Consider the following 26,720-nt stretch of genomic DNA (forward strand, 5'->3'; position numbering starts at 1 on the left):
CTGTGAGATAGTACAATACCCTGAATATGTATTTTTTGTTTTCTGTGCCTACCTTTTTCCTAGTATCTGTTTTATTTTTGTGCAACAATAAAACTATCTGAGATTCTTTCTTTTAATAATTCATCTTATACTAGCAAGATAGACTTCCACCACAATCCTTAATTACTCTAATAAACACAAAAGTATACAAGTGCCTCACTTTGGCAAGGAACCAGGTCTCCCACCACTTAAAGTGCAGCACCTGTGTTACAGCACTCAGAAATACAACTACTTGGAAGAAGAAGTGAGGAATATCTTAGGCATCTAAAATTACATGGGGAATTTGAGACATCCAGAGTGTAATTACCATGATTAGAATATGGCCAGGAAACCAGAGTAACGGTTTTGCTCTTGCAAAAAGTGCCATGGGATCTTTAATAGTCAGGCACTCCTTTTTACATCTCATCCAAAACCCACCATCTACACTAGCACACATACACTGCTGACTCAACCAGAAGATTCCCATGGAATCACCCACACCACTTCCTGCAACTGCATTTCTCTAGCGGTCACTCATCCAAGTACTGACCAGGCCCAATTCCAATTAGTTTAGTGGATATGATGCAGTTAGATACACAGGATGAGATTACAGGCATCTGGAACAGCTGGTCTTGTTGAACATGAAAGGGTAGGGAACAAAAGTTTCCTTTGTTTTCTACACTGTGGATTTACCTGACAAAATGATGTGGATGTGCAGTCAGTTGCCTCTGAGTACACAGCTGTGAGATTCACTCACAACAGCTGTCAGGGTTAATGGACGGTTTACTGATGCTATTCTATCAGAAATACATGAGTTAACAGCAGACTGTGATTCTGCTGCTGCCTAGCTAGTATATCTGGAAGGAAAGACTGGGGACTAAATCCATAAAGGGATTTGTGAGCTTGTCTACACTGGCAATTAACAGCGCTGCAACTTTCTCGCTCAGGATGTGAAACCCCGCAAAGCGTCAGTGTAAACAGTGCCCCAGCACTGGGAGCTACGCCCCTTGTTAAGGTGGTTTTTTAAGAGCACTGGGACCACACAAGGCATGTTAAAACACTGCTGCGGCAGCACTTTAGCATTGCCAGCGTAGACTAGACTTGAGTGTTGCAACATCTAACTTTTAGATGCAAAGTCACTTGGTAGAATTTATAGCCATGAGATAGGCCCTCATGGTCCCTATACAATGCTTGGAGAGTTAGGTGCCTGAACATGGGATCCACAAAGCCCACACACTGAGTGGGAAGCCACCTAAGTTGGCTAACAGGAAATGCCAAGAAGTGGGGTGTGGCCTAAGTGCCATCCCTCTCAGGCGCTCAGAGGTCTACGTCTGGGCTGTGCTTGAGATTCACAGCTGTGAATCCTCTCCTGGAGTTAGGTGCCTAAGCTGTTTCTTACAAGGTGCTGGTACACACCTAAAATGACTGGAGTGGGAGGAGGGGCACTCTCATAACTTTTATCCCAGTGGAGCAGGGCCAGCAAAGGCTGTGCTTCCTGGCAGTGTTTTCCCCCCCTCTTCCCCCACAAGCCTGCTCAGCTCCCCTGCTGCAAAGCACAGCCCCTGCTGGTGCCACTCCATGCCTGCCCAAAACTTGCAGTTGGGGGGCAGTGCCATTCCCTGCCCCCCCTCCCAAACTACACCCATGTTAAAAAGTGGGGGGTATGTTCCCCTGGCACCATTGCCCTCCACATCAGACCATTCCATAGTCCAGGAGTTAAGGCACACACACAATGAGAAGGGAAACCCCACTTCAAATCCCTTCTCCACATCAAATAGAGGAGAGAATTGAATAGGAGGGTCTCCCACATCCTGGGTAAGTGCCCTGAACACTGCACTGAAGAGTAGCAGGGAGATGTTTTCCTTTTCCCCATCCCTGGCTATATTGTATGGGGTTCAGCATGTGTTGCTACCGTTCTTGCAAGAATCCAGCTTAGGTGCCTGGCTCCAGGAGAAGGTTACTGGTCATGGATCACAAGTGGAGACAGGTGCCTAACTCCATGTGTTGGGTGAGGCTTAGGACATACCCCTCTCCTCAACATGAGCTATTTAGGTGGCCTCCAGTCCCAACTACAATGCTGGCTTTTGTGGATCCCCTTCTGAAGCACTTAACTCAGGGTTTGTGGGATTCCACTGGGTGGAGCTAGGTGCTTAAAAGTTAGGCACTGCAACATCTAAATCTCTTTGTGGATTTGAGCTGATGTCACTAAAAATAGAGTTTAGTAATAAAGGACTGCACAATTCTATTTCCAGTAAAAGTGTGGCTAAGATTTTTCAAAACCAGAGGCTGAAAGTTAGGTTCCTAAATAAATATTAATGCCCTCAATTGCCAGGGAATTACTCCCATTGTGTATACAGTGAAGAACATACATAAATCTTTGCAAAGTCAGGGCCCTCTGCACCTTGATATTGGCCTGATTTTCAAACATGCTGAGCACCCAGCAGCTCCCATGTCCTTTAATGTGAAATCCTGGGTGCTCACCATGTTTGAAAATCAGACCAGTACCTAGATGCCTAAATATGGATTTAGGAGCCTAACTTTAGGTATTAATTTTTTATATCTTGGCCCACATATTAATCTGAAAATGAGAACTCTGGAGATTTTTTTACCACGATAATACCTGACTTTTTGATAGCTATTATGAGAAAACTAATGGATTTTGGATTGATAGTTAAGATTGTGAAAAGGAATTGTTTAAAAACTCTGACTACAGTTTTTTAGTATTTTATATTATGTACTTTATAGTATTTTGACTTAGCTGTCCCTACCTACATTAATGAGTATTTTTGATTACATCACTGAGGCCTTGTCTACATAGTTTGTGTACTGATTGAGCTAAATCAGTTTAGAAACAGTTTATTTAATCTGGTTCAGTTTTGTGCAGACATTCCTACATTGGTCTTAAAATTGGTTTAGCTTAAGTCGATTACAAACTCTCCTATGCTGTTACAGTTGTAGCTGGCAGCCAAGATAATATTTCTTCTTCCTTTTCCTAATACTGTACACTGTTAATTCAGCTGGCTAATACGTCTAATACAAATTGTCTCAGTTATACTGCTGTAACCCACTGAAGAAATATGGGGTTTCACTGCTGTAAACAAAAGGAAACTATGGCTTGATACTGAAATATCATCTCCGCACTTACAAAAACATTTTCTGTCTGGTGACATTTCTTCATCCAATTTTGTGTACATGAGGTTTTTCTAGTAGGAGACCAGGGGAAAATTCAATGAGTGAGTCTCTCTCTCTTAGCTGATTTAACCTGCTTCATGTGTCTGATTTCTTCCTCAGTCAATGGGGTCAATCTGTTATGATTAGTTTTTCAGTTCACCTGTTTTTCATAGTTTTCCTCATCCCTTTTGCTAATGATCAAGGGTATTTATGTTTAAACAATGTGGTTTTTTTCCTCGCCACTCATCTTCTCCATTCCTTTGATCTGGCAATTAATTTATATTGTTTAATTTGTAACATTGCCATCTTTCCCATGGCAATCCACTACAATGTCATTAAGACAAGATTGATTATGATTGCATTGCAAAGATCAAGCAGTCAGTATGAAGGATGTAAGGCTAACACAAAGCTTATGACATAAATTTCCTGTCTAACTATGTTGCTTCTTGTACCAGTGTTCTCAGTATTCAAGATTGCCCCAATGTGAAAATCTCTTTTAAGAGTTTGTGATTTTTTTCATGCAGCTTCATTAAGTTGTGATTTTAGGGTCCTTGGCCAGTTTTGTTTACTTTTGCCTATGCATGTGTTGCAATGCACACTGCCTTTTTTTTTTAATCCACCAACCCTGGTGCAATCCTAGTGGTTTGCTATAGTGGCATTCTTCAGAGCAATCATTCATCTATTGTGGTTGATGTGAACAGATCCAACTGGAATGAAAATGGGCCCAGAGGGCTTTGCTCAAACCCCAGTTGCTGTGTAATAATGAATTATTTGAAATATGTCATTTTTCCTTATAAACTTTCTGAACGCTCAAGTTTCCGCTCCTCCTTCTGTCATAGAGGCTCAGGTTATTTTTGTGACATACATTGAATAATTTGATGGGCAGGGGATGTTTTTTATATGAGCAATGAGCATAAGGTGGCACTGCTCTGGAACAGTTGCTTTTGTACCTGGGAGCTAGGAATTTAGGCCCCAGGTTGCTGGCTGAACTTGGACCATCATGTCTTAGGATAAGTATTTACTGTCTCACATGCAATACTTATTATTGATGTCTAACAAATATGCATTGTTAAATACCAGAGGGATAGGTACATACATCAGTGAGCCACTATGTAACATTGACTCTACTTGCTTGCATCACTCTTGCCCTGCCTGGGACGTTGGTGTTTTCTTTTAATAGAACAGCAATGGCAGCTGAAATAAACAGGAATTAGGGTAATGGTACATTTATGTCTGCAGTGTTTACCCACTAAAAGTTGTGTTTTTCATGCTTTGCCAGTTCTTGCTTCATCCAAAATCAATGAAAGGTCTAGCAATGACCTCAGTGGGTGAGATAAGGGTTATATAGTCAGGACAGGCATTTTTCACATAGCACATTGACCAACCAGCTGATGCACTATATCACACAATCCACTGTGCCATCAGTAACACACCTTGCAAAAGTTCAATGGCGTCTAAAGTTATGTGGACAGTAACTCTTAGGAAAGGGTAAATGCTATAGAGTGTTACAAAGGTGTTTCCACCTCCCATTAATATAACAGGTTGCATTGTGGAAGGGTGGGGAAGGATATATTTAATTTTTTCCAGAGCTCATAATCAAAAGGGACTCAAAACAAGTACTGATGAAAGCAAGGAACCATCAATTCATTTCCCATATTCCCAAGGATCTTCAGAAAATTTGGAATATGGCTTCTGTATCCCCTGCTAGGCAACATAATCAAAGGAAGGGCTATCTAAGAACAGGTATAGGTGAGTTCCTAGACTCCTCAGCTGGGCTATTAATGTTATCAATATATTGCTGACAACCCTGCGGGCAGAGGACAGACCAAAGAGACTTCTGCAAAAGCTGAAATCCTTGGAGCATGGACCATCCTTTTTAAACGGAAATCACTGCAAATAAATAGCTGGAGCTGGAAACAAGGAGAAATGTTAGCAGGATGGGACCAGTCTGGTCTCTATAGACCTCCCTGAACAGCCAGAGAGTTAGACACAATTGGAAACTTTTGACCTACATAAGCTGTGCACACAGGGCAGCAAGGAGCCTGCACTCATTTACACTGTAAACAGAGGCAGGATTCCTACAAGACTTTGCCCATGGCTACTTTTCTAAATAATCTCTTATGGGAGACCTATGAAAAGTTTTTTAAAAATCCAGATATGTACGTCTACCTGTTTCATTCAATATACGCCTTTACTAAGAGTTTAAAATAACTACCTACTCAGAAAGGCAGTTTTTCCTTTACTGAAGCCATGCTGATTTAACCCTGTCACACTGCTGTTTAAATACTGCAGTGTTTGGTTGCATGTGAAGTGGATCTTTCTGTCTATTTACAGTCGTCGAGAACAAAATAGTCATCAGCCTGAATCTACAAGAATTACCCAAACCAGCAGTAGAGGTGGGATAGTACCACTATCTATTAAAATTGTTCAGCAGTCACATTTAAAATCCAGTTTTCAGTTGCTTATAACTTGGCCAAACTACAACTGTTCGGGCTAAAATTTTCTGTAAGAGCAGTGGCTGTCTCTAGACCGAATTGTTTTGCAAAGTTTCAGCCAAAATGTTTAATCTGATTCTAAGAACAATGTTAAAAAATTCTGCCAATTTTTTCTTTGAGTGCCCCCATGCTTTGGAGCAGAAACTTGAAATTGGGAAGGGGATGGCCTTTGTGTCAGAGACATGCCTTTTGCTGTTCCAGTGGAAATCTGCACAAATTTGACCAGGTTATCAGCATTTGAAAAATATCAGATTGCACATACTCAAAAGAAACTCATTAGCGTTTAACAGCTAAAATCTCCATAGATTCAGTTCTCACTGAGCATTCTCGAGCCCCTCACAGCTTCTATATGTGCCACATCTACAAATCCTGTCCCTACAGAGCAAATGACCCTGCTCCAGCCTAGAGTTATTGGAGCTCAGAAGGACTTTCCCTGCAACTGCTGCTGTCACCTGCTCTGGACCACGGTGAGGCTGGGTTCTGGAACTGAGAGCAGGGAGCCTGTCTCTCCTGTGCTCACAGTGATCCCAGTGTGTTGGCACCCAGGCAGCATGGAGGGGGAAAACCGCCTGTTTTGAATGTAGAGGGGACAAAAATTGGACCAGGGGAGAGGGAAAGTAGATTAGGAAAAGGAGTCTGGTCAGACTGGGATTTGGAGGGGTGAGGTGGCAGGAGAGAAACTCTGAGTTGCTGGGAGGACTAGCAGCCAGTAGGAGAAGAGACTGGGATTTTCTGGGGAAGATGGGAAATGGAGGATACTGGGAGCAAGTTGGCCGGTGGGAAGGGGAACACTGAGATTGGACATGGAGCTAGAGGAGCAGGTAGACTGGTACCGGCTGGCCAAGGACATTGGGACTGAGAACCAGTGGATGTGTGCGGGGAGAGAAGACAGATCTGACAACGAGCTGTGGAGAGAACTGGAATGAAAAGCCTCAGGAGTGGAGCCTGGGACTTGATAGACAAGGAGAATGGGACTGGATGTGAATGGGTGAGGAAGAGCCAGGACCGGGACAGCACAGGTTGGAAGAAATGTGGCAGAAGGGGTCAAGCTTAGGGAGTGCAGGGGAACAGGCAGAAGGGCCTATGACCTCTAGAGAACACTTCCCTCCAGAGCCTGGAATGGAACCCAAGATTCCTGAGTCACTATTCCTCTGCAAATCTTCTGACAAAGTGTGTCTCATCCCCCTCTAATGCTGGTTCACATAGACCTCCACCTACTATGGCTCTCCGTTACTCTGTTAGCTCGAGTGGCAGAGATCTGTGCAGTTGATCTAGCTGTTCCAACCCCGCTGATGACCCTTCTGAGTTTCAATATGATGCCACATGATAGACTTGCCATTTTTTGTTTCCTTTTTCAAAATACCTAGGAAATGAGAGACACAAAACTATGTTAAAGAACAGTAAGGTTGCAAAGACAAATGCTCAAAAGTTAGAAAATGCCCAAATGCCAAACTTAAGGGTGCCTGTGCAACCTTAATTTGGCCTTATTGACAGAGATATTATGACAGTATTTACATGGTCATATACTAATTTTTCCACAGAAACCCACACCATTTAGTGCACAGAATGGACCCACTCTGGAGGATGAGTCACGGATGTGTAATGAAAGAGCCAGTTGTCTGTAGGACCCTGCTTCATTTGTTGCAGAAGTTGCAAGGTATGTAGCAAATGCGGCAGGAGATTGTAGGAAGAGGAAGGATGATCTCATGGTTAAGCCAGCTGAATACTGCCCTGTAAACTTGGATTCTATCACTGACTCTGGCCACAGACTTCCTGTGTGATACTGAGCAAGTCACTTAAACCAGCATTTTCACAAGTGGGCATTAATTGTATGGTCTTCATTTTCTGGATGCCCAAGTTGGGACCAGGGGTCTCATTTGCAGAAGTGCTGAGCTTCAACTAAGTCAATGGGAGCTGTGCTCTGAGTCTTATATAATACTAAGTACTCTAAAAAAATCAAGTCCTAGTCAACTCAAATTGGGCACCCAAATAGGTGAATACTTTTTACCTTAATCTCTCTGTGCTTCAACTCCCCATCTGTAAAATAGGGCAAATACTACCCTTTCACCCTCACAGGGGTATTGTGAAGGTAAATTAATTCATATTTGCAAAGCATTCAGTGATGAGCACTACAGAAAATCCCATGAGGAAATTAATAATTCTGTATTCAACACAGATTTGAATAGTGTACAGCAGTGGTGGTCAACCTGCGGCCCACGGGCCGTCAGGGTAATCTGCTGGCGGGCGAGAGACAGTGTTTACGTTGACTGTCCGCAGGCACGGCCGCCCACAGTTCCCAGTGGCCGCGGTTCACCATCCCCGGCCAATGGGAGCTGCAGGAAGCGGCGGCCAGCATGTCCCTGTGGCCCACACTGCTTCCCACAGCTCCCATTGGCCGGGAACGGAAAACCACAGTCACTGGGAGCTGCGGGAAGCCGTGCTGCGGACGATCAATGTAAACACTGTCTCATGGCCTGCCAGAGGATTACCCTGACGGGCCATATGTGGCCCACAGGTTGCCCACCACTGGTGTACAGTAAGTAAGGCCTCGTGCTATACATTGAACTATGATGATAAAATAATACTGAATAGCTCCTCATTAATGGAGCACCGTCCACCTGTGCACTGAATGATGCAGAAGTTCTGTGGAAAATCATGTAGGTAAAGATAATCATAATGCATAAGCCCAAGGGAGCTGAATTAAGGTTGCACAAGTAACCTTACTTCTGGCATTTCCTAACTTCTGAGAGCTTGACTTTGCAACCTTAGTGTTCCTTTAACATAGTTTTGCGTATATCATATATACATTCCCTCCGTTGAAGTGTTTGTTTGGCAGGGGTAGCTATAAGATGTTATTCTGTTTTATGTCACTGTACACGCATGGGCACTATTTGTTCTCCTTATTTCCCTTAGTCTGAAATAAAAATAAGACTGAAAAACATACATTTTGCTCTTTGTGAATGGCAAAACCTGTAACAGCTGACAATCTGGTAAATGTCAGCATTGGAAGGTTATAAAAGAAACTCTGAATTTTATATCCATCACATTCCTTATTTAACTTTTTGTTAAGTTTCCTTTGACAAGAGACCTACTATGTTTAACTTCTGAAGTCTTGTTTGATCTCTAGAGTATGAAAAAAAAATTCCCTCTCTTTCACTCTCTCAAATCAGGATTCTGTGAGATTCCTGCCAATAGAGGCATGATAAGTAAGGAAGCAGCTGATCTGCAATGCAAAGAATCACTTAGTCAAGAAACAGCCCAGGAATGTTAACAAAAAGTGACTTAAGCCATTTGTGATAAAAAAGTTGTTACATTAAACCTTTTTAAAGTCAAGGTGATTGGAAAGGCTATAGGTCTTTGCTATAATTATAAAGTTAAGAGGAAATGTGGATCCTCCTTCCTCTCACTAAAATAACTTAATAGTACATCGCTTTACAATATGCTATACAAAGAACAAGATTTCTGTCTTAAGGAGCCTAGAGTGTGTAAAGGCAATATAGGGTACAGTTCAGAGATTAGAGGTATGTATGGTGTTTGAGAATCAGAGGAGTTTTCAAAAGTTTAGTGAAGGAGAGAAGAGACTGCTTGGTATGCTTTAAGTGAGACATTGTTCAAAGCTTAAGGGGTGGGCTGAGTTCTATTGTATCTAGGTTCTTATTCTGTGGTACTTACAACACAATCTGACCTAGACCTCAGGAGTGGATAAAAGAAACAGTAAGGAAAGTAGCTTGTGAAGACTGAACAAAGAAAGGTGGGCAGAGATGTAAATGATGGCGGAGTTGCGAAGTGAATTGGAAGTGAGGAAGAGAAATCTGAATGGTGTATAGAAGACAGGAAGATTCAGGCATGGGAATTATTATAGAACAATCCAAAACCAAAACTCTGCATCCAAAGATCCCTAAACTTATTGACAGTTTAGGTCTGAACACCTCTAATGTACAAAACCAGACACCCACACTGGATACCCTCCTCCAAACTTCTAAATTCATGAGACTTGAATTTAGAAGTTTGGATCTGGAACTGAACTTTGAGTCTCAGGCATGCATTTGGGTAAAATTATGCAAAGCCCTGGTGTGGAACTGCGGTCATGTAAATTGAAGTGCTCTCTCTGGGTTGCAGTTTGGGGGGCTGTACATGAATATAAAGGAGGTTTCTCATAGCGAGAGCTGGCTACTTAATCCCTTTTTTTTTTTTTTTTAGAAAATCTATTATCACTTAGTCCAATAGGTGGCACTAATAAGTCACTCTAAAAGACATTTTTTCAAGGTAGGAATTTGGGAAGGGAAATAGCTGATTTTAGTATAAATCTGCTCTTTCATTCATAGATTTACATGATAAAATTATACTTCACAAAGCCTGCTATGTGTATTTCTATATGACAGAAAAGCTATTCCTATGTTTCACCAGACCTTGCATTTGGTAAATAAAATGGGTTAAATTCAGCTCTGGTGTCAGTGGGTGCACACCCTTGATTTAATAGTGCTGCATAAATTTGCATCAAGCTGAATTTGGGCCACAGCTCAGGTTATGGGGCTCTTAAAATATTTACATAGTACTTGCTCCAGTAGTTCCACTGCTGTTACTCTCAACAACGCAAGTGGAATTCTCAAGCCAGTCTATTGAATTATGGCTAGTAACATTTCTGAATAAAGGATATTTTTAAGAAAAAAAGGTATATAATTTCTCATTAGTATTGCTAAAGTGACAATCAGACTCTATGACAGTTCTAAAGGACTGTGATATCCTTGGTGTTTTCTATACCAGTATATACAATTGTATAGAGTTGAAAACACATGTAAAAGTTGATCTGAATGAATGGGAACACTATAAACCACATCATATCAAATTGCAGAGTTTGTTCTCATCTTTTGATAAAAGGATTATTGCAATATAATCAACCATTGCTATTTTGTTTTTTTAACATACATCTTCATATATCACTGTTTTCGAAAAAGTGTTCTTTGCTTCTGGTAAGACATTACATTTGTTCCTTTTATATAAGTGACCTGGGTAGGTGGCCATATAATTGCATTAAATTGACAAAGCAGATGGCCAAAGAATGGACATAGCAAAGGGCCAAATGCTGCTTTGTTACACCAACTCTAGGCTCCTCAGAGTACCTCTACTGAAGCCAATTGAACTATTCTAGATTTATCCTCAGTGTGACTAAGAGCAAAATTTGGCCTATAGGCTAAAACTGTGATAATTCAGTTTAAACAGAACTTCCTCCCCTGTCCTCGAATGTCTATAATTAATAAAGTAGCAACAGCAAATCTAAAAGTCTTACCCATTAACAAACAGAAGAGACTGCTGCCAGCTGACTATGGGAGTGGGGAAAGAAAATTCTGTCATGTGGCAGAGCTGGAACTGAGACACTTTAAATTGAGTATTCAGCAACCTGCAGAGCCCAGGGACTACAAAGTCAGGCCACACTGGGTTCAAAATAGCCAGCCTCAGAAATGTCATCCACCCAACTACTGCTGAATTATATTTCATTATTAACTCACATTGGGGAGTTACTTACTTCCTCAGACCAGGAAGCACCTGGGTTATGTTCCAGAAGAATGAATCTTTAAATCACAAGTCAGAAACACTGACATTCAGCTTCCTTTCTCAGGGCCTGATTTGGTGAGGTGCTGAGTGTGTTCTGCAAAAAGTGCCAAGCATCCTCAACTTCCACTGAGAGCAGTGGGGGTATGCACCATCTTCAGGGCCTGATTCTGCAAAGAGTAAATGTAGATTGACAGTGCTAAGAGCAGCATGGATAACACACAGCCAAGTATCAAAACTAGACAACAGGCCTAATTCTTTCGTCACTGAGGTCATTGGGAGTAGGAGTACGCCCAGTGTGTTGAAAATAAAGACCCATTGCTACAGTCTAGAGGGAATAACTTACTCAGGGGAAATACAGAGGTTACTCACCCTGTGCAGTAACTGAGGTTCTTTGAGATGCATGTCCCATGGGTGCTCCACTGTAGTTGTGGCAGCACCCTTGTGCCTGGGAACAGAGATCTTAATCAGTAGCGCCTGTCAGACTGCACATGCACACCTCCCCGTCTCATGCTATATATATAACGCTGTGCAGTCCGACCGCCCCAGAGTTCCTTCTCTGCCACAGATTTTATCTTTCAGCTCCGAAGCATAGTGGGGGAGAGTGGGTAGTGGAGCACCCACAGGGACACACATCACAAAGAAACTCAGTTACTACACAGGGTGAGTAACCTTTTCTTCTTCAAGTGATGCCTCTGTGGATGCTCCACTGTAATTGACTATAGAGCAGTGTCCCTAAATGGAAGGCTGGGGCTTTGGAGTGGCATTTACTGTGGATGTTAGGACAGTGTATCCTAGTAGAGTATCTGATCTGGTGTCCTTAATAATGGCGTAGTGATGGCTAAAAGTGTTCACTGATGCCCATGTGGCTGCTTTGTAAATGTCAGCAATGGGGACATGGTTGAGAAAGGCAAATAAGATGGAGAGCAAACATGTGGAATGTGCTCTAGTTCCAGGAGGAGGTTGTCAATTGTGTAGTTGGTAGGACAGATGTATATAGTGTGAGATCAATTTAGAAATATGGTGCTTAGAAATGGCTGTGCCTTTCGATCTTTCAGCCACTGAAAGGAATAAGCGTGGCAATTTTCGGAAAGATTTAATTCTGTCTAGGTAGAAAGCTAATGCTCGTCTGACATCCAGGATGTGTAATGTTGCCTCCTGTTGGTTGGCGTTGGCTTTGCAAAGATGCAGGGAAGGTGAATAGGTTGATTTAGATGGTGCCTTGGGTAAAAACTTTGGATGTGGACATAGCGTAACCTTGTCTTTAAGGAAAATTATGTATAGGGGATATGCCATAAGTGCTTCAATTTCATCAACCTGTCGGGCAGAGGTGATAGCAACAAGAAATGCTGTTTTCATAGATAAATGAAGATAGGAACATATTGCCATTGGTTTGAACAGAGATATAGTAAGAGAGCGTATGATAAGGCTGGGGTCCCAAGCCAGTGTTGGATCCCGTATGCGAGGGTAAAGATTTTGGAGGCCCTTCAGGAATCATTTCACGAGTGGATGGGTGAAGATGGAGTGGCCGTCTATATCATAGTGAAAGGTCACGATGGCTGCCAAATGCACATGAATGGAACTCATGGATAACCCTGATCATTTAAGGTGTAAAATATACTCCAGGATAAGTGATAATGAAGCACTCAGTGTCTTGACCTGATTGGAGGAGCACCAGGATTGGGATCTAGTCCATTTGTGGAGGTAAGTGCGTCTAGTCGTATTGTGCCTGCTATTCAAGAGTACTTAACTGCTTTTGAACACGTTATTTCCAAATCCCAGAACCATGGAGGAGCCATACTTTCAGGTGGAGCAACTGTGGGTTGAGATGGAGGACACGACCCACATCCTGTGAAAGGAGTCGGACAGAGAGAGACTGAGGGCATACTGCCATGTGAATGAGGTAGGTGTAACAGATCTCTTATAGTCATGGCGGAGCTATAAGCATGACATGGGCTCAGTTCCCCTGGATCTTGTGAAGTACTTGTGACAAAAGGGGGAAAGGAGGCGAGGCATAGAGTAACAGCTCATCCCATGTGATGAGGAATGCATCTCTCAGAGGTCTGTGTCCTAGGCCCACTCTTGAGCAAAACGAGAGTAGCAGGAGTTCTCCAGTGTGGCAAAGAGATCTATGGTGGGGAATCCCTAGCAGCTGAAGATGTGTTGAAGGGCTTATGATTGTGGGAGAATCTCCTGCTCAATGAGTCCGCAGTGGTGTTCTGGTGTCCAGGGAGGTATGTGGTTGAGACGGTGATGCCGTGTTAGCTATAGCAGTTTCATAATTTCAGAGCCTCCGAGCACAGAGAATGGGACCTTGTTCCACTTTGCCTGTTGATTTAGAACATGCAGGAGATATTGTGTGCCATGAATCTGATTGTGCGATGTACAATCAGTAGGAGAAAGACTGCTCATAGCTCTAGGAAGTTGATGTGTAGGATGGATTCAGTTAAGGATCATCTGGCCTGCACTGTATGAGTGTGAAGGTGAGCTCCCCAACCAATTAAGGAGGCGTCAGTTGTTAGAATCATGTACAGAGCAGGTTGAAGGAAAGGAACCCTGAAACAGACATTCTTGGGCTGTATCCACCAGAGTAGTGAGTCCTTGACCTTTATAGGCATGGATTGGAGTTTGTGAAGGCTGTGTCTGTGAGGTATATAGAGACTGTATGTAGCCATTCCTGGAAATATCGTATGTGTAACCATGTGTACTTTACCACGAATGTGGCCACTGACCTGTAGCTGAGTAGCTGGAAACAAGTCCTGGCTGAGATCTGGGGGCAGGTTCTCACCGTGGATACAAGACTGACTCTAGCTGAAAATCTGTGAGCTGGGAGGAAGGCTCTGGTTCGAATGGCATCCATAGATTCACAGACTTAAGGTCAGAAGGGACCATTATGGTCATCTAGTCTGACCTCCTGCACAATGCAGGCCACAGAATCTCACCCACCCACTCCTGTAACAAACCCCTAACCTATGTCTGAGTTATTGAAGTCCTCAAATCGTGGTTTAAGACCTCAAGGTGCAGAGAATCCTCCAGCAAGTGACCCGTGTCCCATGCTGCAGAGGAAGGCAAAAAACCTCCATGGCCTCTGCCAATCTGTGCCCTGATAAACTCCAGGTATTGCACTGGTGTCAGCATAGATTTCTCCAGGTTTACGTGAAGGCCAAGGCCAGAGAAAAAGTCTATTGTCATTTGGACGGTATGAGGGGCATCAGTTTTGGATGGGGCCTTGAGGAGACAGTTGTCTAAGCATGGAAAGATGAGAACGCCCTCTTTGCGTAGGTAGGCAGCAACTACCGCAAGGACTTTGGAGAACACACAAGAGGCTGCCAAGAGTCCAAAGGGCAATACTTTGTATTGATTGTGATCGGTACCCATGATGAATTGAAGGAAATGTCTATGGGCAGGGTATATTGAGATATAGAAATGTGTGTCATGGAGGTTAAGGGCTGAGAACCAGTCCCAGTGCTAAGATAATGGTGGAGAGGGTAACCATCCTGAAGCGTTGCAGTTTGACAAACTTGTTTAGTTTTGAAGGTCTAGGATTGGTCTCCACCCACCAGATTTTTTTTTTGGACCAGAAAATAATGGCAGAAAAAACTCTTCCCTCCGTGCTGGGATGGGACTGGCTCTATAGCTTCCAGCTGCAGAAGATGAATTATTTCTTCTCACAGAATGAGTTCATGAGAAGGTCCCTGAAGAGGGCTGGGGAGGGAAGATAGGGGAGTGGAGTGGGATAGATAGGAAAGGGATGGAGTATCCTTCCTTGATGATCTCTAGAACCCACGTGTCTGAAGTAATTAGTCTCCCTGATGGAAAGAAAGAGACTAGGTAGTTGCCAAACTGTTGTGATTGGAACAGGGGAAGGCTTCTCGGGGCCTCAACCATACCTGCAAAATAGTTGTTTGGTTGAAGGTGTGTGAGAGGTGGCCCCCTTGAGGAGTCATATGTATGTGCTTGGTAGGGGGCTTTTGTCGACAGTGTTGAGTATTGTAGCATCGCTAGGGAGTTTATTGCAATGGTCGGGATCATGGGGGAAGTTGGTATTTCCTTGGGCGTCTCTTCAGTGCTGGTGTGTAAATGCAGAGAGAGATTGGAGAGTTGCTCGAAAGTCCTTAAGGGAGCGTAGGGACTCATCCATATGCTCCATGAATAATTTTGTTCCCTCAAAGGGTAGGTCCTCGATGGTGGTTTGTACCTCCTTAGGAAGTTTGGAGAGGTACAGCAATTATGCCTGTGTCTCATGACTATGGCAGTCACAATGGAATGGGCAGCAGTATCCACAGTCCAAAGAGGCTTGTAAAACTGTATAGGCCAAGAGGTGTCCTTCGGAACTGAGCGCCCAGAGTTACTTTTTTTTGTCGTCAGGAAGGTCTTGGCAGAGTTCCTGCATTTTAGAATAGTTGAGACAACTGTACTTGGCCATGACAGTCTTGTAATTGGATATTCATAATTGGAGCGTAGCAAATGAATAAGCCTTAGGGTCCAAACAGATCCAATAGCTTCCAGTCTGTCACGGGGGGTGGATCAAGACTGGTACTGGTGTCTTTTTTCATGCACAGAATTGACAACTAGGGAATTTGAGGTGGGTGAGAAAAAAGAAATTCCAATACAATATTTTTTGTCTGCCATTTGCAGGTCGGTGGGATGGATGCTGGTGTCTACCAGAGCACCTTGCTGGAATTGAGAATGGCCTCATTGACAGAGAGGGATATTTTGGATGAGGATGTGCGCAGGATGTCAAGCAGTTTATGTTGATCTTTCACTTCCTTCCACCAAAGGAATCTGGAGAGAGTCTGCAATCCAGCGAAACAAAGCCTGGAAGTGTTTGAAGTCATTGGCTACAGTAGGGAGGTGTGATCTTTTCTTCCCATGATGAGGCTAAGTGGAGGGGCGGTGGAATTTCCTCCTCCTTTTCTTCCTCCTCATCAGCTATGGGGAGAGGTTTAGCCTCTGGTGGTTGAGAGACCAATGGAGATGGCAAATGTGTAAGTCTTTGGCTTTGTTCTATGGGACACCTCCCAAACTGTGCTCTGTACATGGCCCAAGGATTCCAGAATGGCCAATATGGAGGGAGTGGCACATGGGATTGCATCTATGGTGGTCCATACCAGGATCCTGGTCCAGTTGTGGATTGTGAAGAAGTGTAGAGGACGCCTTTTGTGCCTGTCCAGAGTATGAGGGTGTGGATGGAGTACTCTTCCTTCTCTTCCTCCTCTGTGTTGCTGGGTAAGGGCAGTGCTGTCCTTGGAGGAGAAAGAGAAGAATGGTGTAACTCCAGAGAGGAGGACGGAAGTGGAGAGAGGTCGTGTCTGAGTAGTGGTGATTCAGACATATCAGATACAAGTACGTACTTAGGATATCTGAACTCTTGGGGAGGAGCATCACCGGCACCAGCGCATGTGTACTGAGGAAGAGGTGCATTCCCTTGAGCAGCCAGCAGATGGAATTGAAGACTTGCTCGGTGCTGATGTTTTGCTTGGTGCTGAAATGGTCATCAGCACTGGTGGTATTGTTGGTACCATAGTACCTGAAGTTGGTCTGGTCAGGGCAATTGGCACCATTCTTGAAGGTCTTGTGTCTTGATCTCCAGCGCTGAGACACTGTGCCAACAGCTGTAGGTCTGCCTGATCAGGATCTTTAGACCTTTACTTAGCTCCAGTACCGGAGGTATTTTGATATTCCCTCGAGCTATGTCCCCTGGCCAAGGATGTTGAGACAACTGACCTCGCAGGGGATGGTGTTCTGGTGGGCGGAGCCTCAGTGGGTGACTAGGGAGCCCGTTTCTTCTCATCAATGCAGGAAAGAGAAGATTTTCTTTTAGAGGGATGTAGCAAATAAGGGTTGGTGGACAACCTAGACGAGCATGAGAGTTGCATGGGGGAGGTGTCCGGGCTAGGGTCTGATGCTAGATGCAGTGATTTCTCCATGAGGAGAAGTTGTAACCAAATGTCCCATTTTTTGCTGGGCCTCCCAGTCAGGTTGCAGCAATGAGTACACTTTTGCGGGACATGTCCCTCTCCCAGGCAGTGAATGCACTCTGGGTGACTCAGTTACAGGGAAGGTGTCTTGGCAGTAAATGCACCTCTTAAATCCAGGAGATCTGGGCATAAGGGTGAGGGGGAAAAAGCTTCCTGGTTGGGAAGGGCAGGAAGCGGGAAAACAAAAACCTAAGCTATGAACTAATGGGGAGGGCAAGAAGACAGAAAAGCGATTTTTTTTTAAGTGAGAGGATGAGAAAGGAAAAAGTAACTACTAACCTACACTAAAAATTAACAGGTAAGGCACTAACAGGTCAAAAGGAGAAGGGGCTCTGCTGGAGATTCCATCCCAGACCAAAGGGATAGAGAAGGAATGGGTGGCAGTCGCACCACAGAACACTATATATACACATCCTACTCATGGTGGGAGACGGGAAGGTGTACATGTGTGGTCCAATGGGCAATGCTGATGAAGATCTCCGATCCCAGCCGTAGGGGGTGCTGCTGCACCTACAGTGGAGCACCATCGGGCATCACTCAAAGAAGAACCAGTAAGTCTCTGTCACAGGATAGACAGAGAGCATATTCTCTCAGCAACTGAAGCCCCTTTGTGGGGAATGGAGTACGAGACCTTTCAAATAAGTTTTCCTGTGAAGTTTCTGGGACAAGCAGTTTTTGGAGCTAAGATAGTAAAAAAACTTAAGTAGTGTAAAAAGAAATTTCCAAACATGAAACTAAATTCCATCTCTCAAAAGTAGCTGATGCGAATCATCGCAAGTGTGGTAAAGTAATAATAACAAATCCAATAGGGATATGGTCAAAGTCTGTGGCTGAAAGAGGCCATTCTTGAAAATGTTAGAGGTGTCACATGGCCCAAACATACATAAATGGAAAGTTAGTTCCACCCTTAATTATGGAGAGCCATAGAGATATATTTTGTTATTAACCCTTGAATAAAGGCAATTCTTAAGTGATCTAGAACTGTTACCACTACATTGTACTACCAGGTCCTTCTAATTAGGCACTATTTGCCCATGGTATATACACACACACACAGATGTTAAACAGAACATGAACAGTTTGTAAAAATGGGAGAAGGGTATCCCATTTCCAAATAAAATTAGAGTCACATAGTATATTCTCCTCAGATATATTATATACATACAATACACCAAATATGGATTACATATTTACCCCCTTTTTACTGTAAGCACATAAGAGTCTCAGTAGGTATAAAATTAATTATCTTGATTTAGCTGAGTTTTGGACTGATCTTTGTTCAAAAGGATGAAAGTTGTTATAAACATGCTAGTGGGTTATTAGAAAACAAGAACAAACACATTTAAGACTAATTCCATCAGTGTTTCAGAGTGCAGACCATCATGCACAAAACAATGAGTTGTTTTCATTTCAAAATAAGTTTACCAATGAACAGACTTGATTTTTGTAAACACAGCTTTTTTTAAACACTGATGCACAAGTGTATTTGATGTAGCTCTTTAATTTGCAGACATTAGAAGTAATCTGAAATAGAAAACAAGAATTCTAAATAAGCTGTTGCAATATTAAAATGCTAGATGAGATTGTGTTAATGAGCCACAAATGCAAACTCATACAAAACCTTTGAGAATACAGCTGTGTGGCCTACATTCCCCTCACTCTCTATTCTATTAAAACTGTATACATTGAGGAAGGACAAGTGAACATGTTACCATGGTGATCAGAACAGCCTTATCAAAGTTACAACATCATTTACTATGTAGAAAGGATTCCCTAAAAGACCTTATTAAGCAAGAAGAAACACAATGATTTTTTTTTTAAGTTTTCAGACAACAATTTTTGCTCCACTTATAATAAGGTATCTGATATATAGGGCCTTTCATTTTCAGATGTTATTTTATTTAATAAAACAGAACATGGAATTTATCAGTGTTTATTACCACCACAACAAAAACAGGTGAAAATCAGTGCAAAAAAATCTAGCTCCTAATTAAGTCAATGACAAAACTTCTATTGACTTCAGTGGAAACAGGATTTGGCTGAAGCCTTATGCTTTCACACACTGAGAACATTTTAGGCAATGAACCAGTGTCAAGACAGCACAGAACATGTAAACCTATAGAAGTCTTCTGGCACATTCTTCAAGGCACTGTGACAGACATCTGCGTTTACCATTCCCAATGCCTTGACATTTTGTTCTGGAGGGATTGTATAGATAGGATCAGATATTGAAAAATAAGCAATACGGCAGTGGTTATTTCAGTGTGGGTGCACAGACTGTAAATGTAAACATTTAATTAAGGTGAAAGATAGACCACTCTTGCTCAGTACATCATCCTCATCTTCTTCTAAATGCATCTATTTTAAATGAAGTATTTATATTTCACACATGTCTCACTGAGGGCTTACACCCAGGGCAGGTCTGAGGCTTTAAAGTCTATGTTGCAATCAGCAGCAAGTATTAGCTAAGGACCTACTCTACTTCTGTTCAAAAGCAGCAGCATAACGTACTCCATAGCACAGCTGAACTGAAAGAATGAACAAGGATTTACTCAAAGCTTCCTACAAGTTTATATCATTACAATTTTAGAACGGGAGATAAATGGCTTTTTGTATTTCTATAAGCCTTCTTGGTGCAGAGTTAAGCTAAAGGAAAAAAGCAAGCCCTAGCTTGTGCGCTCCTTTATTTTCTTCAGTAAAGGAAATTTCAGAATCACAATGTTGCTTAATTCCACCAAGTTTTAAAGTAAAATTTGCTACAGTGTTCACTAAACATCCACATTTATAAATACCATTTACTGTACAGGACTGACCGTTCCAAGCAGCATTTCAGCAGTAATTGGCATTCTGCTTCAAGAGAGGTCATTCTGCTTTTGTTAGATATATATTTGTAAAGGCAAAAGAAAATAAATTACCTTTCTAAGAAAATGAAAATTAAAAATAGGTTCAAGAATATGTATGACTGATTTTGGTCTCAGAAAAATCTATGACTGGCAAAGATATCTACCATTTAATATTATATTTGGTTCTTTCATTAAAAACCAAAACAATTTTTATTGATAACTGAAATTATTAAAATTTATGCATTGGCAGGAAAGTGAGGCTATCCTAAATCTGCATGTAAACCACTTATTTACCATAAAAATTTATTGTGCTTCTAAAAATATTGTAACTGTGGGTTTAATTGTTGATAACTCAGGGAAAATCTAATGCTAAAAGCATGCACCATCAGTAATGGATTTTCACAAAGGACATTTTTAATTACAAACTGACTCAAAGGATAGTACAAAAGAATTTCTTCTCCCTGAAGGGATTTTCAGATGCAGGCACTGGTATAATAAGGGGATCTTCTCCAATATGAGCATCACAGTATGCCAATAAATCAGCTGCAGCCTTGGATACCTAATAGGAGAAAAGAAAGTGATAGCCATTATTAAACTTGTGATACTGAAATAGTCAGCGTTGTTTAAGCATTCCCATTAAACATAAAATATCAGAAGTTCCCCTTATGAAAACAGCAGATGATCAGCGTATCTACTTTTCAAGGTATTAGACCAAAGGTCTGAACCTGCTCTTACAAGGCCAGATCATTCTTTTACATGGTTTTCCAACATAGGGGATAGGAAACAGTCTTGATTCATGGAGTTTCTTCCTAATTGTTTCCTCAGGGGCAAACAGTGAGTTTAATACCCTTTGTGAAGTCACCAATTAATGTGATACATATGGCATTAATTATAATCTGAATTTTAGAATAAATTGTCTTAACATTTATTTGTACTTATTCTTTCATATTCATGGGATAAATCTAAATCTTCCAAAATACGCAGGTAAAAAGTTTTACTTTTTTCTGTCCTTATGGAAAAGTCCAAAATAAATTTAACAGAAAATGAAAACCTTTCTTATATGGGGTTTTGAACTATATTATACAATTTAATAGATATCTACCTCCCTGTTATACAATTTTGTGAACGTTAACCTTTTTATGTGTTTTAGCCACTGTATTGGAATGTATAAGCTGTAGAGTGATTTTTATAGAGCCCTATTGGTTTCATACCTATCAAATTCTATAATTTTTCCATACAGATGTACCACTCCCCTCGATTTAGTGCTACACAAAACACATACTGATTTGTGTGCTGGGGTCAATTACAATATACACCTCTACCCCGCTATAACGCGGTCATGGGGAGCCAACAATCCTACTGCATTATAGCTGACACCCATTATATCGGGGTAGGGGCGGCAGGACTCCGGCGGTGATTTAAAGAGCTCCGGGGTCCAGCCGCTGCGGGGAGCCCGAGCCCTTTAAATCACCGGCGAGCCCCTCTGCTGTATTTCCGGGGTAGCGGTGGCAGGGCTCCAGCAGGATTTAAAGGGTCCAGGGCTCCCCGCAACAGCTGGAGCCTCGGACCCTTTAAAGCGCCGCCAGAGCCCCGCTGCTACTGCGCTATATGCGAACCTGTGTTATATCGGGTCACATTATAGCGGGGTAGAGGTGTATTGATTTCCATTTCATGCAAAAATGTTCCATCATTAGCTGAAATCAGTGATGAGCTGCCAAAATATTAACAACCGGTTCCCTCCTCCTCACCCCATGAGGGGTCATGCCCCCCCGACTTCTGTCCCATCCAACTCCTCCCATGTTCCTTGACAGCCCCCCCCATGCCCTATCCACCCCCCTTCCCTGTCCCCTGACTGCCCCTTGCCACCCCATCCAACCCCTTCTCTCATTACTGATGGCACCCCGGGACCCCTACACCATCCAACCACCCCTTCTCTCTGTCCTCTGACTGTCCCTGGAATCCCTACCCCTGACTGCCCTCCACCGCCCCATCCAACCGCTGCTCCTTCCTGACTGCCCCCTGACCCTTGCCCCCATTCAATCCCCCTGTTCCCTGCCCTCTGACTGCCCCGACACTAATCCACCCCCCCCCCGCAACTCCCCTGCTCTCTATCCAACACGCCCTCCCTGCTCCCTTACCTTGCTGCCTGGAGATGGGGGCCCAGCTGGGCTGGGGCTGAGACCCGGACGCCGGGGCAGGAGCCGAGCCGAGCCGTGCCGCGCCGCCCGGCCGGACCTGGGGCTGAGACCCGGACGCCGGGGCAGGAGCCGCGCCGCCCGGCCGGACCTGGACCGGGACGCCCGGGCAGGAGCCACGCCCCATCGCGCTGTGCTGCCCTGCCGGACCCCGGGGCAGGAGCCGAGCCCCGCCGCGCCGCCCGGACCCCAGCCCCAGCTTACCTGCCTGCCTGCCTGCTGCTTGTTCAGGCTTCCCGCGAACATCTGATTCGCGGGAAGCAGGGGAGGGGGAGGAGAAAGGGGGCGGAGCAGGAGAGGAGGGGGAAGTGAGCTTGGGCCAGAGCTTTTGTTAAATTTAGCAGCCCTTATAGAACTGGTTGTCCTGGAACAACCGGTTCTAAAAGGGCTGCTAAATTTAACAACCGGATCGCACGAACCGGTGCGAACCGGCTCAAGCTCACCACTGGCTGAAATCCTTCAACATTACTCTATTAAGTCTCAACAGGTTTCTTTACTGGGGGACTATAATGGGAGCTAAGGATGCCCAGCACCTTGGAGAATGAGGCCCAATATGAGTATTAATCATTAGCCTTCAGGATGCATTGTAAGTCTCACTTATTTTCCTCAGGCCTTTGTGATAGGGCTATGGCACATAGTCATGCTGTGTCACAAAGAATGTGGAGTATTTTTGTATCCTTTGACTGCCTGATTGGCTATTTCTGCTACGTGAGTTGAGCCATTTAAATTTTTCTTTTTGTTTTTTTTTTAAATTATTGTATCTTAAGTATTGGGACAGTGCCCAGAGCTTCGGATAGGTGCTCTTTTTGTCAGTCAAGCTATATTAAAATAATGGTGTCCAAATAAAGGACAATGATGTGCCAAACTCTCCCTTCAATTACATACTGAGCTCAGTATGATTGCACCGGTATAAATGAGAGGAGAATTTGAGCCTAATTTCTTATGTTCTCTAAAGAATTTGTAATCAGCCTCAAAACTCTAGCCTGCTCATGCATAGCTTCCTTTGACAAGCGCCCAAACCTCCAGAGGGCTTTGGATCAGGCCCATAACATCACTGGGAACCTTTCCAATGACTTCAATAAGCTTTTAATCATGCTCCATATGAACTTTCCAATCCGTTTTCATATCAAGGAACAATTTATTCCATCAAATTTTGTACTAAAACTAGAAAACTTAAAACCGACCAAATATTTATGATTGGAATCCCATTACAGACTCCACTCCTTAGCTGAGGAAATCAAAATGTTAAAGTCACGATAACTAGTTTGTAGCAAGTGAACCATGTTGAGAGAGAGAGAGAGAGAGAGAGAGAGAGAGAGAGAGAGGGTTGGGCAGAGGCATTACACATGAACAACGAATCACTGGGGCAATATATAGCTAGGAAAAACAGTATTACATAGTGCAGGAAAATAGTTCAGTTGAGCAAATCTTGAGGGGAAAGAGGTCTGCAGAAAGGAATAGTACGTTAGAAAAAGAAACAGGTCAGACAACAGGAAAATAAAATGGGTGAGAAAGGAAGAAAGCAAAAGAGGTGGAAGCAGACTGTTTCCCCATTATTTTCAGACTCCCTCAAATATCTGCTGGGTGAGATGTGGCAAAAGAAAAGATGATTTTTCACTTTATTATGGTGGTGGTCAGGGATTGGACAGGTCTGAATTGTAATAACCAAAGAGAATTGCAGAATCTTTTCAGCAAATTCTGACAGGATTTTCATTTAAATTCACTGGAGAATTTAAAGAGACTCTACAAGGAGCCTTGATGTGTATATTAAGGACAAGATCATTGCCCACACTCCAGAAAGGCAGACCAGAAGATGGCACAATGAGCTCTCACTTACTAATGACCCTTGCAGGAACTGTGCAAAGTACAACTTTGTGTTCCATTGAATGGTAGGCAAATTACTCTGGCTAATGGGTAGGCCATGGCCCTAGAGGGAATGTATGCTACTGCATTCTGGAGCATAAGTAATGAGAAATGAGTGTGTTGCCCTGGATTACAACTTGACTGATCTATCTGCTTCTCCATTCTCACTCCTGATTAGACTCAACTGCACTTCACAATCCTCAAGGCAGAGTTCTCCCCTAACTCACTGAGCTCATCCTGAATTCACTTGTGTAAATCTAACCCTCAAAGCCAGATCTGCCTCCACAGACATCAAATCCATTATTCTGTAAGATTATATCATGTGCCTCAAATACCTTCACTACTGTAAAGAGCTATTACATAGTAAATAAATCTTTAAGCCTACCTCCACAAGCTGAAATAAAGTTTAGCTAAAGATGATTGGCTGGTTCATTCTGAATTATTAAACAGCAGAAGAAGACATTTTACCCATGAAGCCGATTCTCCATTACATTTAGGGCCTGATCTTGCAAGCCCAGCATGGACAAAACTGACACTGACTTCAGCGAGAGTTCTGTACACAGAGGTCTGATCTTTCTGTAACTGTTTGCTGCCTATCATAGACAGTCAATTTATGAAAGGTAACAAATCTGAATATAAAAAAAAACACCACAGATTTCCACTGGATGGGAAAGGAAATAATAGTTTTCTACCATCACCTTTTGAGAAAAATAAAATAATGTAATTCTATTGCCCTACCACACAAACACTAACGTGACTGATATGAAGACTGGGAATGATGGCAGAAGTTCCAACTTCTAGAATGCTGATGGGTTAGAATGTTGATTGGTTACAAGTTCTTTATATGAGCATGATGTCTGAGAGCACAGTGATATGCAGGGTCACAGCAATTCAAGATGAAAAAAGCTATTACTGAGTCTATCCCTAGGCTAAGGCATGATATTGCCCCCAAACCTAACTTATAAACCAATTTATGAATAGGAAAATGGAACACTTCCAGAGACAGAGAGTTGGCGTACCTTTCAACAGCATATTAAAACAACACTTCAGATTTACTAATGTCAGAACAAGAATCACAAGTGAGTTGTAGACTCACTACAGTATGATGCAACAGTACCCACTTACAACAAGCAACGAAGCACCACAGCTCAACATTTCAGCTCAATGATTGTCACAAGCTAAAACCTCCATCTTCTTCCCCATATCAAGCCCAAGAACTTTTTCCTGCCTCAGGTTTACACTGCATTAGGGCTGTTGGAGTAGCTCCCTTGCAGCTATAGAGCTACAGCGACTGGCTATTACAACAATAGCAAAAAAGTTAGTGGTCATACTCCAACAGCACTAAGTCACATCAGGGTGAGCTTTTATAGGTTACGGACATATTTGTCAACACCAAAGAGGTGTGCTGCAACAGCTTACTAATGCATACCCTGCTGTGCCTTATTTTTGTATGTAATGTACTGTGTTATTATCATATTTGAAATACAGGAAATGTTAAACAAAGGACAAGATTTTAAACTTTAATAACAGTTGCTCACCTTAAAATATTCAAGCTGAATGCTGCTTGGCAGTTTCTGTTCAATGCTGCATGGCTCAGGACTACTTTTATCAATATAAAAAAAATCAAATGAACCTAACAAATGATTTGCATCACATCCTTCTCTATTTCCCCAATAAAACTGTGGCTTCTGTTTCATAAAAATTCATTTACATCTGCCACAGAAATGGCTAAAATAATCAGAATTCATCAGTCAAACAGAAGTCTAACAAAGTTAACAACAGGAGTGCTTCCTTAACACCTCCTCTTTTTTACTGTATTAAAATATGTATTTGCCCAATCTCTCATTTTACATATCATGCTTTTCTACTCTCCTTAGGATAAAGGGAGTACGTAGTTGTCAAAGTTATCAAATAGTTGTGATGCTGAAAACAACTGGCAGCCTCAGGAGGACTGTGGAATTTTACCATTACATTTCAGAACAGAGGTGATTAAAACAGCCCAAGTTAGAATGTAATCCTGTTAGCTAGCTGTACTATAATTATAAGCTTCAAATGACAAGGAAAAATGCTGCAATTACTATGTCATCTGCCTTGTCATAGATTGTGACTAATTACTATCATTGCTATGACACCCACTCCGCTTATTCCTTTGCATCCAAAAAAATCAACAGATCCACACACATTTCTCAGCAACCCCACCGCTTATCTCATAACATTATTCAAAGCCAGTTAGGGGTATTTTCTACTTCCTTTTGAAAAAAAGGAAACAAAGTAATAGCTGATACAGTATGATACTTAAGTGTTTCAGCATTCTTTCTTGCTGAATTTTTCTACTCATGAAGGTGAGAAGATCAAACAGAACTCAGAGCCTCTATTCATGGGACAATTATGGTGCAGCCAGCTGCAGCACTACATTCTATTAACCTCTCTCAATTTCGATGACCTTCCTGGTTAGCAGGAATCAGCATCTTCCATAGGCACCAGTAGTTGTTCTTGGGGCATCTCCTAGGTAGGAGCCATTACCTATATCAGCATCCTGATTCCATGCTGTGGGATCGATCCTCACCTTCTGTAGTCAGACGACACCAAACTCAGTTTACTATT

General features: G+C 42.6%; 1 protein-coding gene and 1 long non-coding RNA gene across 5 annotated transcripts in view; one reads left to right on the forward strand and one right to left on the reverse strand.

Annotated features, from left to right (window-relative positions):
• The first annotated feature begins 7,228 nt into the window (after nt 1-7,228).
• LOC123366183 lies at nt 7,229-16,088 on the forward strand. Its single transcript, XR_006577955.1, has 3 exons — nt 7,229-7,341; nt 13,017-13,137; nt 15,873-16,088. It is a non-coding gene; the product is annotated as an uncharacterized LOC123366183 (long non-coding RNA).
• A 2,261-nt stretch (nt 16,089-18,349) lies between these two features.
• The window catches only part of GNG4 (G protein subunit gamma 4), a 32,526-nt gene continuing 24,155 nt past the window's right edge, over nt 18,350-26,720 (reverse strand). For all 4 annotated transcript variants that reach the window (XM_045009391.1, XM_045009390.1, XM_045009389.1 and 1 more), the window contains one exon: nt 18,350-20,617. In XM_045009391.1, coding sequence (XP_044865326.1) covers nt 20,489-20,617 — 129 coding nt within the window. In that variant the 3' untranslated portion in view covers nt 18,350-20,488. The remainder of the gene's footprint in view (nt 20,618-26,720) is intronic.

The sequence above is a fragment of the Mauremys mutica genome, chromosome 3, assembly GCF_020497125.1.
Source record: "Mauremys mutica isolate MM-2020 ecotype Southern chromosome 3, ASM2049712v1, whole genome shotgun sequence".
NCBI classification, from domain to species: domain Eukaryota; kingdom Metazoa; phylum Chordata; order Testudines; family Geoemydidae; genus Mauremys; species Mauremys mutica.